The sequence below is a fragment of the Euprymna scolopes genome, chromosome 23 (assembly GCF_053919585.1).
Source record: "Euprymna scolopes isolate OS-2025 chromosome 23, ASM5391958v1, whole genome shotgun sequence".
Classification (NCBI taxonomy): domain Eukaryota; kingdom Metazoa; phylum Mollusca; class Cephalopoda; order Sepiida; family Sepiolidae; genus Euprymna; species Euprymna scolopes.
This window is the reverse complement of record NC_136504.1, coordinates 13936612-13950835: the sequence shown is the minus strand read 5'-3', so window position 1 is coordinate 13950835 and position 14224 is coordinate 13936612. Positions and strand designations below refer to the sequence as shown.

General features: G+C 34.6%; 1 protein-coding gene across 1 annotated transcript in view; it reads left to right on the top strand.

Annotated features, from left to right (window-relative positions):
* LOC145245771 (cilia- and flagella-associated protein 58-like) overlaps positions 1 to 14224 on the top strand; it is an 89763-nt gene that overhangs the window by 24273 nt on the left and 51266 nt on the right. The window contains exon 8 of the mRNA XM_080107379.1: positions 6884 to 7043. Coding sequence (XP_079963505.1) covers positions 6884 to 7043 — 160 coding nt within the window. The remainder of the gene's footprint in view (positions 1 to 6883; positions 7044 to 14224) is intronic.

Sequence of the window (14224 nt, the reverse complement as noted above, 5' to 3'; positions counted from 1 at the left end):
AATAACCCCTGAACTCTGGGACTATTTTCCATTTAACAGCCGTAGCCTTCGTTTACGCTATGCGTAAGCATAAACGAAAGCTGTTTAGCTAATAAACATGGGAAAAAATCCCCCCTTTCTCAGGTGGCTAGAAAGTGGGTGCTCATTTTAAGTTAAATTTACATGGAAAAGTGATCGCCACTTTTTCGAAAAAGTAATTTCTTCATATCATAAAAACTATTTTTTTGTGACGGAAACGGTTTGCAGATTCGTTTTTAGCACACCAAAATCTACAAAAAAAATGTTGTTATTTACGAACGTGAGACGCACAGCCCTTAATGGAAAATTATATCAAAAATCCGGGGGAAAATAGTTTTCAATAAAAACAGCAAATGAATTCGATAGAAAAAAAATGGATGCTATTTTTTTTCTTTCTGTGTGTTTCTTGGCTTAAAAGTCTTTTTGTTTGATTTCTTTTGCATGGTATTAACCCCTGAACTCTGGGACTATTTTCCATTTCACAGACGTAGCCTTTGTTTATGCTATGCGTGAGCATAAACGAAAACTGTTAAATATGCATTCGCATACCAAACTGCCTTGTAAAAAAAACCTTTAAGCCAATAAACACGAAAATAAATGCCCCTTCCTCAGGTGGCCAGAAAGTGGGTGCTCATTTTAAGTTAAATTTAGATGGAAAAGTGATCACTCACTTTTCAGAAAAAAAAATTTCTTCAGATCATGAAAACTATTTTGATACTCCTTGGGCGTTGAGTTCCATGGCGACCCGCAGAATTATTTAATGGTCGTTCCCTTAGTACCCCCCTAGTCAAGGCTAACGCATGCGCACATAACATTTTTTATTTATTTACTTACATGGTGGAGTTTCTATACTGATAGGTTTTTTGAAATTTTTTCACTGGATTATTATTGATTGAACACTAACCAGATTATGAAAAAAAATTGAAAAAAAAAAAAAAAATCATTTCAACATTTGAAAGTGATACTTACTTTTTAGTTACCACGTTCTGGTAAATCGGTCACTTTTTATTTTTTTTTTTTTTTTCTAAATATGGAAGTGTCTTCGGGAGATATAAAATGGTCGCATGTTGACGAAGCAATGTATCGGGAGGCGTACGGGATTAAAAATTATTGGTAAATTTTTAGATTAGGTCCACCTCCTCAATTTTCTTTTAAATGACGATTTGAAATGGTTTTCGACTATGCTGAATACGAAAATCGCATCGAAATTTTGCAGAAATAAGTAGTTATCAAGATATAAAAAGTTGTATTATGCATTGTAATCTTTGGCGGCCATCTTTTTACGTGTGTGTATTTGTTTATGGCGCGTGTGCACGTAAAAAGATGGCCGCCGAAGAATACAATGCATAATACAACTATTTATTTCCGCAAAATTTCAATGCAATTTGCGTGTTCAGCATACTCGGAAACCTATAAATGTCGTCATTGAAAGGAAAATTGTGGAGGTGAACCTAATCTAAAAAAATACCAAATTATTAAACATTTCTCCAGCATGTTAGTGAAATTTATAATACTTTAAAAAAATTAAAAAGAAACAAAACAAAAGTTTTGAAAAAAAACTCACCTTTCACAAAAACAATTAAAAAAAAAAAAACACACAAACTGACTAAATAAGTAAAAAAAAAAAAATAATTAAAAATCTCGAAACTTTATTTTCATGAAAACAATAAAAAAAAGTCCTGTTCTCTCTATTTTTTTTCTTTGAGAAACAAATATATTTCTGACTTACAAATGCGGTAGAGACTCATTATTTTTACTTTGTATGGTTTTGATATACCGCGTTTTTATTGCTTACAAAATGGGTGACTGATTTATCAGAACGTTGTAACTAAAAAGTGAGCACCACTTTCAAATGTCGAAATAATGATTTCTTTTTTACATTTTTTTTTTTTTTTAATAATCTGTTTAATTAGTGTCCAATCAATAATAATCCAGTGAAAAAAAAAATTCCAAAAACCTATAAGTATAGAAATTAAGCATGGGAGTAATGTTTGTACAACAACGTAACGTCGCCTTTCGCACTTTTACAAACATTTTTTAAAAAAAGTAACTAAACCATTTATTGATAATTTGTCACGTGTACAAACATTTATTTATTTACGTAGGCTTAACTCCTTTCATGAATAAGAAAAGTTTTACTCTTTAAGAATAATAAAAGGAAAAAGTTACTGAACATTTATAAAAGGACTTCTTTTCATGAAGGCCAGAGGAATAGTTATCCGAAAATTCGTGAAACAACAACAATAAATAAAAATGGTGCTAATGCAGAGAACCGCGCTATTTTTTAAATCATATTTCCACGTTTAAATAACGTTTTACGATGTGTTTTTTTTTTTTATTTATTTATTCAATTGTAAGGTTAAAGTACAGAATAGGTACAAAACATCCTTACCTCCCCATGTTAAGAATGACTTTTTAAATAATAACATTATTTCAGCACGGATCACTCTCTGCATGAGTAATCTTATATAGAAAAAAAAAAAACTCAAAAGCAAGCAACAAACTTTTTTTTTTTTTGGCCTTATATAATAAAGAAAAGATGTGTAAATTAAAAAATTTGGAAGATAAACAAATGAAATATGTTTTTTTTTTTTTTTTTTTTTTTACTTATCGAGTTAACAGAAAACTAAACCTTTCGTCAATTCGTGGCTGTGAAATGAATCGAACCGGAAGTTCAGTTTTATCAACAGAACAGATTCGCAGAAACGATAAATAAATATATTTATTTTATTTAATATTTTAATTTTAATTAGGTAAATTTATTTTAATAACATAAAAACATACCTCGACTCTAAAAATGGGTTGTTTGAAAATTTCAAATAAGTTGGTAACGTATAAACATGGTTTTATTTCTTTAGAACGAACCAACTTTACATTTTTATATATATATATATATATATATATATATATATATTACAGGGGAGTCACCACTTATCAAGGCTCAAAGGCTATTCAAGGATAAGTGTTAATGAATGTAAGCTGGTAGTTTAGCAATCGTTAATGACGTAGATTGGGTAGGATTTGGATTATTTAAGAAGACGGCTCAACAAGAACTTGTTTACATTAGACTTGGAAGCTTCTTTCGTAGAACTACTTGCCTGTGGAACTCTGTTCTGCCGGCGAGAAGCAGGCCAGCGGTACAGAGTTCCACAGGCGAGTAGTTCTAGGAAAGAAGCTTTGTTCATGGAAATTGCGTTTATACATAGGCACAGACAGAGAGTGGGGAAAATTGTTGATTGTGATTGTAACGAGTGTTTTACATGATAAGGGCTGTCTCCTTTTCATGTAAGTATAAAAATAGAGAGATTAGTTAAAATGAAAATGAAATAGCCATAGACGAAATTCGAACCTCGTAATTTAGGTTTAGAAATAGATTACGTGTGAGAATTTAAAAATGTAAAACAAACCATTGTTTAGAATAGAGATAAAATATTTCAAGAAAAGAATGTGAACTGTCAAGTTTGTTATGAAATTTTAAATTGAAAGAATGCAGCTTATAAGATAATGTTTTTAAACAGGTTACTGAGTATAGGTTAAAATTCCTTTTGTAGAAATAGGAAAAGTTTTGGACACGCATGTCCAGAACACGTGAAAGAAGGCACATGTTTTAACATGTGTATGACGTTACAGAAAATAGGAAGTTCTAGGGATAGAGAAAAAACTTGAGAGAAAAGAAGTCAATCAGTGAGAAACTCAGGGAGAGTCAGTCGTCTAGGAAGCGAGACGTCACGTTGAAACTAAAATGTGAAGCTTTGAATTCTTGATGATGGAAATCACGGCCGGTCGTGTGACGAAATAAACCATCAAGTGTTTTGTAGAACGTCGTCTTGTGTTTGTGATTCCTACAAAAAGGTAAATTAAATTGTATTATATGCCTGTGTTATAAAATGTCGTTTCATACACATCTCGACATGTCATATCCATAATGTGAATCAACATCATCATGTCTACACAATGTCCGAACAGTGAACACTGTCTCCTCACTCCAAGAGCTTCTTCCCCTTCTTCTTCCATAAACACAATTAAGGAATGAACATTTAATATATAGGAATCGTTATAAACGAACAATCTCTCTAAGTCTCTTACAACAACATATCTCTCTCTGAGACTTTCAACATCCCTCTCTGTAATAAGACTCTTACTCTCTCTCTAAGACTCTCTCTTTTTGAAACCCCTATATGTAACAAGTGTTTTATAGAAAACTTTGGCAAAGGTGAAGGGGTTCATAGATTAGAGCTCAGACGAGCACTTGCCATGAAAATAATGATATAGCAGAGACAGGCTTGCAACGTCTTTTCTGTTGGGAAGAGGTTGGAGAGAAGATAAAAGGGCATCACTTACTAGATTTCGAAGCTGATTTTGAACTCTATCAAGGCTGGATAGGGTGCGCCGAGCAGCTCTTGCCCAGATGTGGCAATGGTATTCCATTTTATAGCATAATAGTGGGGGTAGAGGGCATCACACGGCTTTGCCCAGGCACAAAATATGCTTAAATATGATATTTTAATTAGTCCAGATTTCGTATATATTATTATAGAGTCGTGATTTCAAAAATAAAAGTATTTGGGTATCATCAGCTAGAATTGAAAGCTGGTGACGTTACCACTGTACCAACATGACATACATACGAACTGATTACAAATTAAAAATAAACTAAGATGAATGTACAAAATGTGTAACGATTTTTTCAATTTTGACCCATTTTTGACCCCTGAAAAACTATTTTAACCGGCTAAAAACCCATAAAAGAATGACCCGTAAGAAATCCAATTATTTGAGGCTCCTAGCTTCACTTTTCGATTTTTAGTTTCAGAGGAGACAGAGTTTAAAAAATGTGGAGACAGACAGACAAACATATAGCCTTTTATATATCAGATTTGGCTCTTATATCGATAGAGAACTGCATCGACAGTGAGATACCTACTGGAGTGGTAGAATGATCCAACCATTTTTCGAGCAATATTGGCAACAGATTTGATGTATGTGCTCCATTTCAGACCAGGAGTGAAGAGTAGTCCCCGAAGCTTGTTAAGACATGGTGCTTCCCCAAGATAAGAGCCATTCATTTTAATTGAAGCCAGATAGAGGTCAGAGCGATTATGATGAAAAGAGAGAAACCTAGTTTTAGACGCGTTAAAATTAACCAGCCATGTTTATATATATATATATATATATATATATATATATATATATATATATATATATATATATATATATATATATGAAATAAAGTGGAGGTGGAAGGACCTGGATACTCAACGTTTCGCACAATTTATGCGGGCTTTTTCAAGAGGGATGGTCATTGACATTTTATTTCATATCGTCGGATTTAATCCAGCTCAACAATCATATATATATATATATATATATATATATATATATATATATATATATATTAAAGTGAACGTGTCTGTGTATCTGTCTGTCTATGTATCTGTCTGTCTGTGTGTCTGCATGTGTACATTTCCCTACGCAATAACTCTGTCAATTTTAAGTCTACAGACTCGAAATTTGATATACAGGGTACTGAGATTTGGGAAAATCTATGTGATTAGTTTTCGGCCAGAAATTTTGCGATTAAGGGGTCAAAGTTCAACGATTTAACCTTTGAGAACTCTACCAAACTCCTCCAACAATTTTGGGTATAAACACTTAAAATTTTAGATATAGGTTTCTTGGACATGGATCTAACTCAATAACTTGATTTAATCCAAAAACAATAAATTTTAAGGGGTCATAATAGGGGTCAAAGTTAAAAAAATTGACCGCTTTTTTTTTTGCTCAACATACACCTCCAAATACCTGGGCAACGCCGGGCACCCATGCTAGTATATATATAAAGAGAGATATAAATAGATAGATAGATTGTGTAGTATTTGCACCCAAATTGTGTTTTTATTAATTTTTAATTCCCTTCATTCTCGTGGCGATTGTTTGGTGACCTGGAGTTAAAGGCTCAGCAAACGAGGTCAAAGGTAGCTTGATGGCTGAGTTCGAATCTCTTGACCAGCAGGAATTGTCACCTCCTACACTGATGATTGTATAAGCATGAAACACTAGTGTCTATAGGTATAAAAGAATAATGATTATTCATTTATAATCAAGTCCCTTTAAGAATACTTGGGCACTATCTGGGAAATATAAACTACGAGGCAGTCAATGCAGTATGAACCCAAACAAAAGTACAATAAAATTATACTGAGCTGATCTTTTGTTCTTTTAAAAAATAGTTGTCTTAAAATTTATTTTCTTTTTTTTTTTTCCAAGAGACGCCATTAAAGCACTATCTTTACTATTTAAAAAAGTTTTCTTAACTAAAAAAACGTCTGCTTAATTATTCATAAAAATAAGACGTGCAAAGAAAGTTTCTTTTTAATTTTATTTCATTATCAAAAGAAATCTACTGGTATTATAATCTGTTTTAAACGAAAAAATTTCTAGCTTTATTAAGTTGTTTACTTTTTGGAAAACCTAATGCACTTTTCCAATTCTTAAAATGCTTATAAAATCTGTTTGGAGAAACAAGTTGAGCTGAAATTTTCATTATTGATCCAAAGAAATGGTGAAAAACTTGAAAACGAATAGAAAACCTTCAGAATTGAACGCTTTTAAAATTGGTTGGAATGGTCTTAAAATCAGGGATGAATTCAAAAATGATGGGAGAAAAATATAAATTTACAAGGACATTTTGGGGTCTATCGGATGAAATATTTTAGAGAATTTTATCTGTAGATCTGTATTAGATATAATAGTCTTTTTTTAAGTTATATATTTGTTGAATGAGTTATGTTTTTTTTTTTTTCAGGAAAATATAAAGATTCGATAATTAATGTTTAAAAAAAAATCTTTTTGCTTATTTCTTCAGAAAAGAGAAGACGAAATATCCAATTTGAAACGTGATAATGAGCGTCTCACAAAAATCAAGGAAAGTCTCACGAAAAAAGTGAAGGCCATCGACGATGCAAAGTGTGAAGTGGAGAAAGACAAAGATATTTTAAAGACGCATATTGGAAGTCTTGAAAGATGTAAGACGATAAATGAAGCATTCAATAATGTTTGAAACCGGGAGGTGAATATGTGGTGAACAGATGATTAAATTGGAAGTTCAATTTAGTGAAAAGAGTTCGAATTCATGCAAAGTCAGTTGCATTTTTTTTTCATACGTGAAAGATTTTATTTCACCATTCTTTCCAGCTCTCAGAAAATAGGATGAGAAAAATATTTAGGAGATCAAATTAAGGATCATTTCTATTAAGAGCCAAAATGAATGAAAATAAAATGTTAGATCACTGGAGTAATTAGCTATCATTATTTTTACTTCGTTAAAATACTAATTAACTTTATTACCTTATTATAGTTTTACATTTTTCACCTTGTTGGAGGCTTACTTATTTTCCTCATTTAAATATTAATTACCCATTTTATTGCGTTGGAGTTTTACCTCTCTTAACTAAATGGTCTTACTTACCTCTCTTACCTCGTTGGAGTTTTACGTATCTTTCTTACTTTACTGAAGTTTTAGTTACCTCTCTTACCTCGTTGGGGTCTTTCTTATTATCACTGGAGATTTAGTTACCTCTCTTACCTCGTTGGGGTCTTTCTTATTATCACTGTAGATTTAGTTACCTCTCTTACCTCGTTGGGGTCTTTCTTATTATCACTGGAGATTTAGTTACCTCTCTCACTTCGTTGGAGCCTTGCACACCTTTCTATCCTTACTTGAGTCTTCGTTACCTCTCTTAGCTCGTCGGGGTCTTTCCTATTATCATTGAAGTCTTAGTTACTTTTTTTTCATTGTTGAAGAGACATTCACGAAAGATGATAAAGAATGTACTGTTTTGTGTTATTTGTATGCAATGGTACTTGCTTATTGCTTTTAGAAAGTTAAGGACATTAGCGAAAACAGAAAAAGAAAAAAGAAGAAACAAAAGCAGATTGTTTTTTTTTCTTTGAACCTTATTATTGTTTGTTGAATATTTATTTTCTTTTGAGTTTTTAATTTTTTTAGACACTATTTTGTTCATTTGTGTTTTCATCAAAAAAGAAAAAAAATTAGAAGCATAGTTTTAGTGAATTTAATATTCCGTTTTTAAATTAGGTGTGATGAAGTCTTCCTCTCAACCCTAAATGACATAAATTCGCCTGTACTTGGCATTAATACATCGCGACCAAATCAATCAATCAATGACATTGTACTCTCAACATAAGTAGGAGTATTCGATATTACATCATGCTCAGCAATGAGCTTATCACTAAGTTCAAGTTCGTGACTGATCAAGGTCATTGCCCAATCAAATGTCATTGTCTGAAGATCGTTGTCAAATTGAAAGATTGTATTCACAGCAAGCATATAAACAATTTTCTGATTCAAAGATTTTTTAAAAGATTTACTAGTATAAGCGATTTAAATCCAGAATAGATGGATTTAATTCCTAACATAATACCAAAGTTTTATGCTTTCCTAACTGTCTAGCTGTTATTAAATAGGTAAAAAAAATGCCAAGATAGTCTGAAAAGATAAAAGAACTAGCCGTGATTATTGCTTTGAGATTCACGGTAGGTTCATTGGCTTTACTCAAATAAAGACAATTGCGTGGTTGATTCCCACTCTTTCTGCTTCATAGTCAAATTTCTGCATCCGCACTTCTTTATGAACCATTCTCCCATATTTGTTATAACAGAGTTGCTTGCCTCGTACACACCAAGTGGAATAGAAACGTGTTCATCTCTGAGATAGATATTTTCTTCATCTTATTCTGGACAACATTAGTCCTCACATGTTTTTTTATAATGTGTTCATGTGTCGACAAACATCTCCAAATCATCGCTGGTCCTGGATATGACCTTAAACTATATCCAGTGGTGAGGCTCCAACTTGCGGGCTTTAGGGAGTATGGAGCCACCCTTTAATTACGATTGCTCCCAAGTCCACTACCTGTAAGGCTCCCAACTATGGGTTAAATAGAAACCGATTTGAAAACAACAAATACGAGGGGCGTGCAATAAGTAATGCCCCTGACCCACTTCCCATAGCAGTAGAGCAACGAAACTTGGCACAGTTATTAGTCTTTCTCTACATAGAAACCACCCAGAGTTATGCATTTCTCCTATCGTTTGATGCAGCCCTGGAGACCATTTTTGTAGAACACTCCAGGTTGGCCCTCCAACCACGACGTGACTTCAGAAATCAAGGCTGCATCATCTGGGAAACGTTTTCCTTTCAAAAATAACTTCATGGCTGGAAAGAGGTGAAAGTCAGGAGAGTAGGGAGGATGGGGAAGGATTTCATAACCACACGCCCGTGCTTCTGTCTGATCTGGTGACATGCGAGTTGTGGACTGGAGCGTTGTCCTGCAGGAGGAGGATACCTTTACTGATCTTGCCCCGCCTCTTGATTTTGATAGCTTCCCTTAATTTCCTCAAAAGTGAAGCATAATAGGCTCCTGTAATTGTGGTATGCTTTGCCAGGAAATCTGTCATCACTACTCCATCCTGGTCCCAGAAGACTGTGAGCATGACCTTGCCAGTGGAGGGCTGCACCATTGCCTTCTTTGGAGGTGGTGAGTCCAAGTGCTTCCACTGCATTGACTGGTCTCTGGATCAGAGTGATGGACCAAGTTTCATCCTGTGTAATTACTCTTTTGGAAAACTTTGACTCATCTTCTTAGCACATCTCCAAATTCATCCTTCAGCACTCAACGCGTTCTCGCTTCTGGAATGGTGTGAGCAACCTGGGACTCCATCTGGCAGACACCTTATGCATATGCAAATGGTCATGAATGATAATTTCCACAGACCCTGTACTAATCTTGACATCTTGGGCTATTTGGCGAATAGTAATGCGCCAATCTTCCAAAATGGCAGCCTCAACTTGACGGACAGATGCCTCATCAATGGCAGAAGGGGGGCGACCAGGTCTGTTAGCTGTTTCCACAGACTTCCGACCATGTTTGAATTCACGATGCTAGCGTTTTACAAGGTCATATGATGGGGCATTATCACCATAAGTTTCTTTCATTTCATCAAAAGTCTCCTGTGGTGTGCGTCCTTTCAAATACAAAAAATTGATCACTGTTCGACATTCAACAGGCTCCATTTCACACCTGACTCAGTTCAAACACCTGTAAAACAGAAACCACAATTTGTTCAGAGCTGTAATTTGCCACATAACCCGTAGAGATAATAAATCATTGCATATGCAAAATTTCAGCTAGATCAGACAACTGGAAATGGGTCAGAGGCATTACTTATTGCACGCCCCTCGTATATTCCATTAAAAAAATTTTCTTCAAAATCTTTGGATTCGGCATTAAATAACCTGAAAAGGGTTGATATGCCGTAAAACAAAAACAATCAAATCACCGCCTATTGTATCTTGTTCTTTAGTAAGTTCTCTTGCTTTTCTGACACGCAGCATTTGTTTGGCTAACCACAAAGTTCTTCCAGTCACAAAGCGGTATTTTTATGTTGTATTTCTAACAGTTGATGCATGAACTATAATTATTGCTGGTTGATAATCAGTTTCATCTTGATGTCCCAATATTTTAAAGCAATCAAATGAATGTTGGTTCATCTCATAGTCGCCTTATCCCCTTCAAAAGTCTATTAGCAACGCTACGTGAAATGCTTGAATCATTGTAAATAACTGAGCAAGTCCTTCCACGAACCTTACTATGTGTATGTTAGATGCACCCTTTTTTATATGATCTTTTTTACGTGTGGGTTGTTCTAATAGACGTCTCCATATAAGAAGTTTGCCTACTCTTTCTCTCTCTCTATATATATATATATGGTTACGAATCTATCAGTACCTTATATTAGTATAACAATTGAGGTAAACTAGAAAAAGAAAACGAGGAAACAGAAAGGAACGAAAAGTTAGAGGAATAAGTGGATGTGCGTGTGTGTGTGAGACAGAGAGTGATTTATCTATCTATTTATCTATCTATCTATCTATCTATCTATCTATCTATTATATATATATATATACATATGTATATGTATATATATACATATATATATATATATATACACACACACACACACACACATATATATATATATATATATATATATATATATATATATATATATATATATATATATATATATAATGTCAACAGATTCACAGATGCTTCTAGAATAGTAATTTCAAAGTTATGAGCATAAAAACGGTATTGTTTTTAAATTTACTATTTTATTTTTTGATTTCAAATTTAATATTAAATATAAAAAAAAACAGCATCGTTTTTATGCTTCATAAAACCTTCATAACCTTTATCTTTGAACATTGTCATAGTAGCAGCCGAATAGCGTAACAGTTAGAAGTGCCGACTGTCATCTAGGCTATCGTTTTTCAAACTTCTTGACTTGCGGCCTCCTTTATATTTCAGACTTTACCTTAGGGACCCCCTTATAAACAATTATGAAATTGATGCTCCGGTAGTAAAATGTCCGATTGCTTGGTATCACCTTTCTTTTGATAACCGTGGCATGATAACGACTGGGCGTAATCTGCATTTCTCACGAGTTTTTAATCAGCCATAGGCCGAAGATCGATCGTCTGTGATTTTTATTCTAGTGACAACAATATTAACAGCGAGAAAAGTCCATAATGCTTAAAATATTAAGATTAAATGAAAACAGCAATTAAAAAAAAAAAGTCTTTTGGGACGCTGATATTAAAGCTAAAAGTCTTCTAAAATCAGTTTGCACTCTGGAGACGAATGCGTGTTCGAGATAAGTGTATTTTAATTTTTATGTTTAATTTCTAATATTAATAACTACATTCTATTTCAGTACTTAATTTATATTTTTATCTTCTGATTGTTTTATTTAATGATAGAGTTTTCTCGTCATAAATGTTTATTATATCTACCATGTTGATTGCATGAACAGATTAGGAAATTATATTCATTGTTAATTCGTGAGAGGTGAATCTATCACCATACGTTCCCTTTAAAAAACACGCCAGTTGGACTTTTATTAAGTACAATACTTAATAGATTTTTTTTTCTTTTTAAGGAGAGTAGAGAACGTTTTGTGGAAGCGTTGTCGGCAGCTGTAGTTACTCTCGCTTCTCTTTATTTGTCACTCAGTCCTCATTTTTTTAATGAGTGATTTTTCTGACAAAGAGAGAAGAAAAAGCTGTATTCTAGGTTGACAGTATTTTGCGTGAATAGTCGACAGAGATGGCGGAAATTTTCTGTTCTATGTCTATCCTTGTAGCCATGTCGCTAGTAAGGGTGCTGGAGGTAAACGTTTTATCTGGGCTAACGTTATCCGCCTGGTAGTCAGGGACCCGAACCTTGGATTAACCACTAAGGAGGCTGTCCTATCAGCAGGCGCAAAGTACTGGGGCTGCTGTATTGCTATTTGGTGAATGGATTCTGGACCATGCAGTAGTCTCTGGTGGGGCCTCTCGATGCCATATTAGTGGGTAATTGTTACGGCTTTATCTTATCATGTGCTACAAAAAAAAAATTCCTCGTTACTTTTTTCTCTTTGTTTCTCCTCTCTGTCCTGCTCTAAGCAAATCTGACGACCTAGTCCACAAACTCCAAAATTCCATCATGACAAGTTTCAATAAAAAAATAAACGATTTAACCCGGATCTGAAACTTCCAACGTAGACCCCCACTACCATGTCTCATCCAACGTCAGGGGTCTACATTCTAACCTTCCAGAGGTTGAAGCCCAATTACAGGAGACTAAACCAGACCTTTTATTTTTAAGCGAAACTGGAATTGGACAGACTATTTCCCTAAATGAGTTCGTAATTAAAGGATACTCTAACCTAACTTCCAAATCTGACCCCCAAGATCGCCATGGGCATGGAATATGTGCCTATATAAAAGATGGTTTCCATGTGGTAGGGACATCTCCAGAGAAGATCCTAACTTACCCTATATGTGGTTCCGAGTAGCACTAGCTCACACTACGGCATTTATATTTACTCTCTATCGTCCCCATAACAGCAGAGTTATTATCTTTAAAAGCATATCTGAGAAAATTGACAAGTTCTATCAGCATATCCTTCAGCTAACATTCACGTATGTGGAGACTTCAATGTTCACAATGTGGAATGGTTGACCCACTCAAACAAGACCGATGATGAGGGGAGAGTCTGTCATGATTTCTCCATTGCTTATGACCTCACTCAGATTGTTCACGAACCCACCCGTGAGCCCGACAATGACGGCCAGTATACAAGTCTCCTAGATCTTTTGCTCACAACTGGCCCTGAACTATGTTCAGTTTCCGTTCTGTCTCCTCTTGGATCTTCCGACCACTCAGTTGTATCAATTAAGATAAAAATGAAATGTAATAAGTCCTCAGACATACCTCTCCATCGTACAGTATATCGATACACTATGGCTGACTGGGATAGTTTCCGTACATTTATATCGGATCTTCCTCTGCGTTCCATGTTTAAAAAGGATGTGTCGTCTATAGTATCAAACCTGACAGAATGGTTAATTGTAAGTATAGACAATTTCATACCCTCAAAAAAGTTCCAGCAAAAACCTAACAGCCAGTCATGGTTTTCTCCAGAATGTGCTGCTGCTATTGCGCACAGAAATCACTTTTTCCACTGCTTCCAACGTAATAGATGTATGGAAACTAAAGCCGCTTTCAAGACTGCCAGCAACCATTGTAAGAAAGTAATAACGAACACAAGAGAGTTGTATGCTCAGTCCGTCAAGTCCAAAGTAGCTAAGCAGCGGCTTGGTTCCCACCAGTTTTGGCAAATTGCAAACAGAATCCTGAATAGAAGCGTGTGCTCTATCCCAACTATCATCAATGGACCTGAGTTAATCTTGTCACCATCAGACAAAGCCAAACTCTTTGTCAAGAACTTTGCAGCCAATTCTACCCTTTGCGACCAAGGCCGCCAACCCTCAATATTTCCTCCTGTATCAGAAAACACACTATGTGATATACAAATATCTGTATGTGATGTTGCCAAGCTAATCAAAAACCTTCATTCCAGTAAAGCAACCGGCCCTGACGGTATTCCAATTATAGTACTCAAAAAACTTCAACCAGAACTAGCACCCATACTTACAAAACTGTTTAAACATTGTCTTAAGGAAAATTGCTTCCCATCACCCTGGAAAATCTCATCAGTATGCCCTGTATTTAAGAATTCAGGTGATCGTTCATCCCCCTCTCAGTACAGACCAATAAGTCTCCTTTGCGTCATG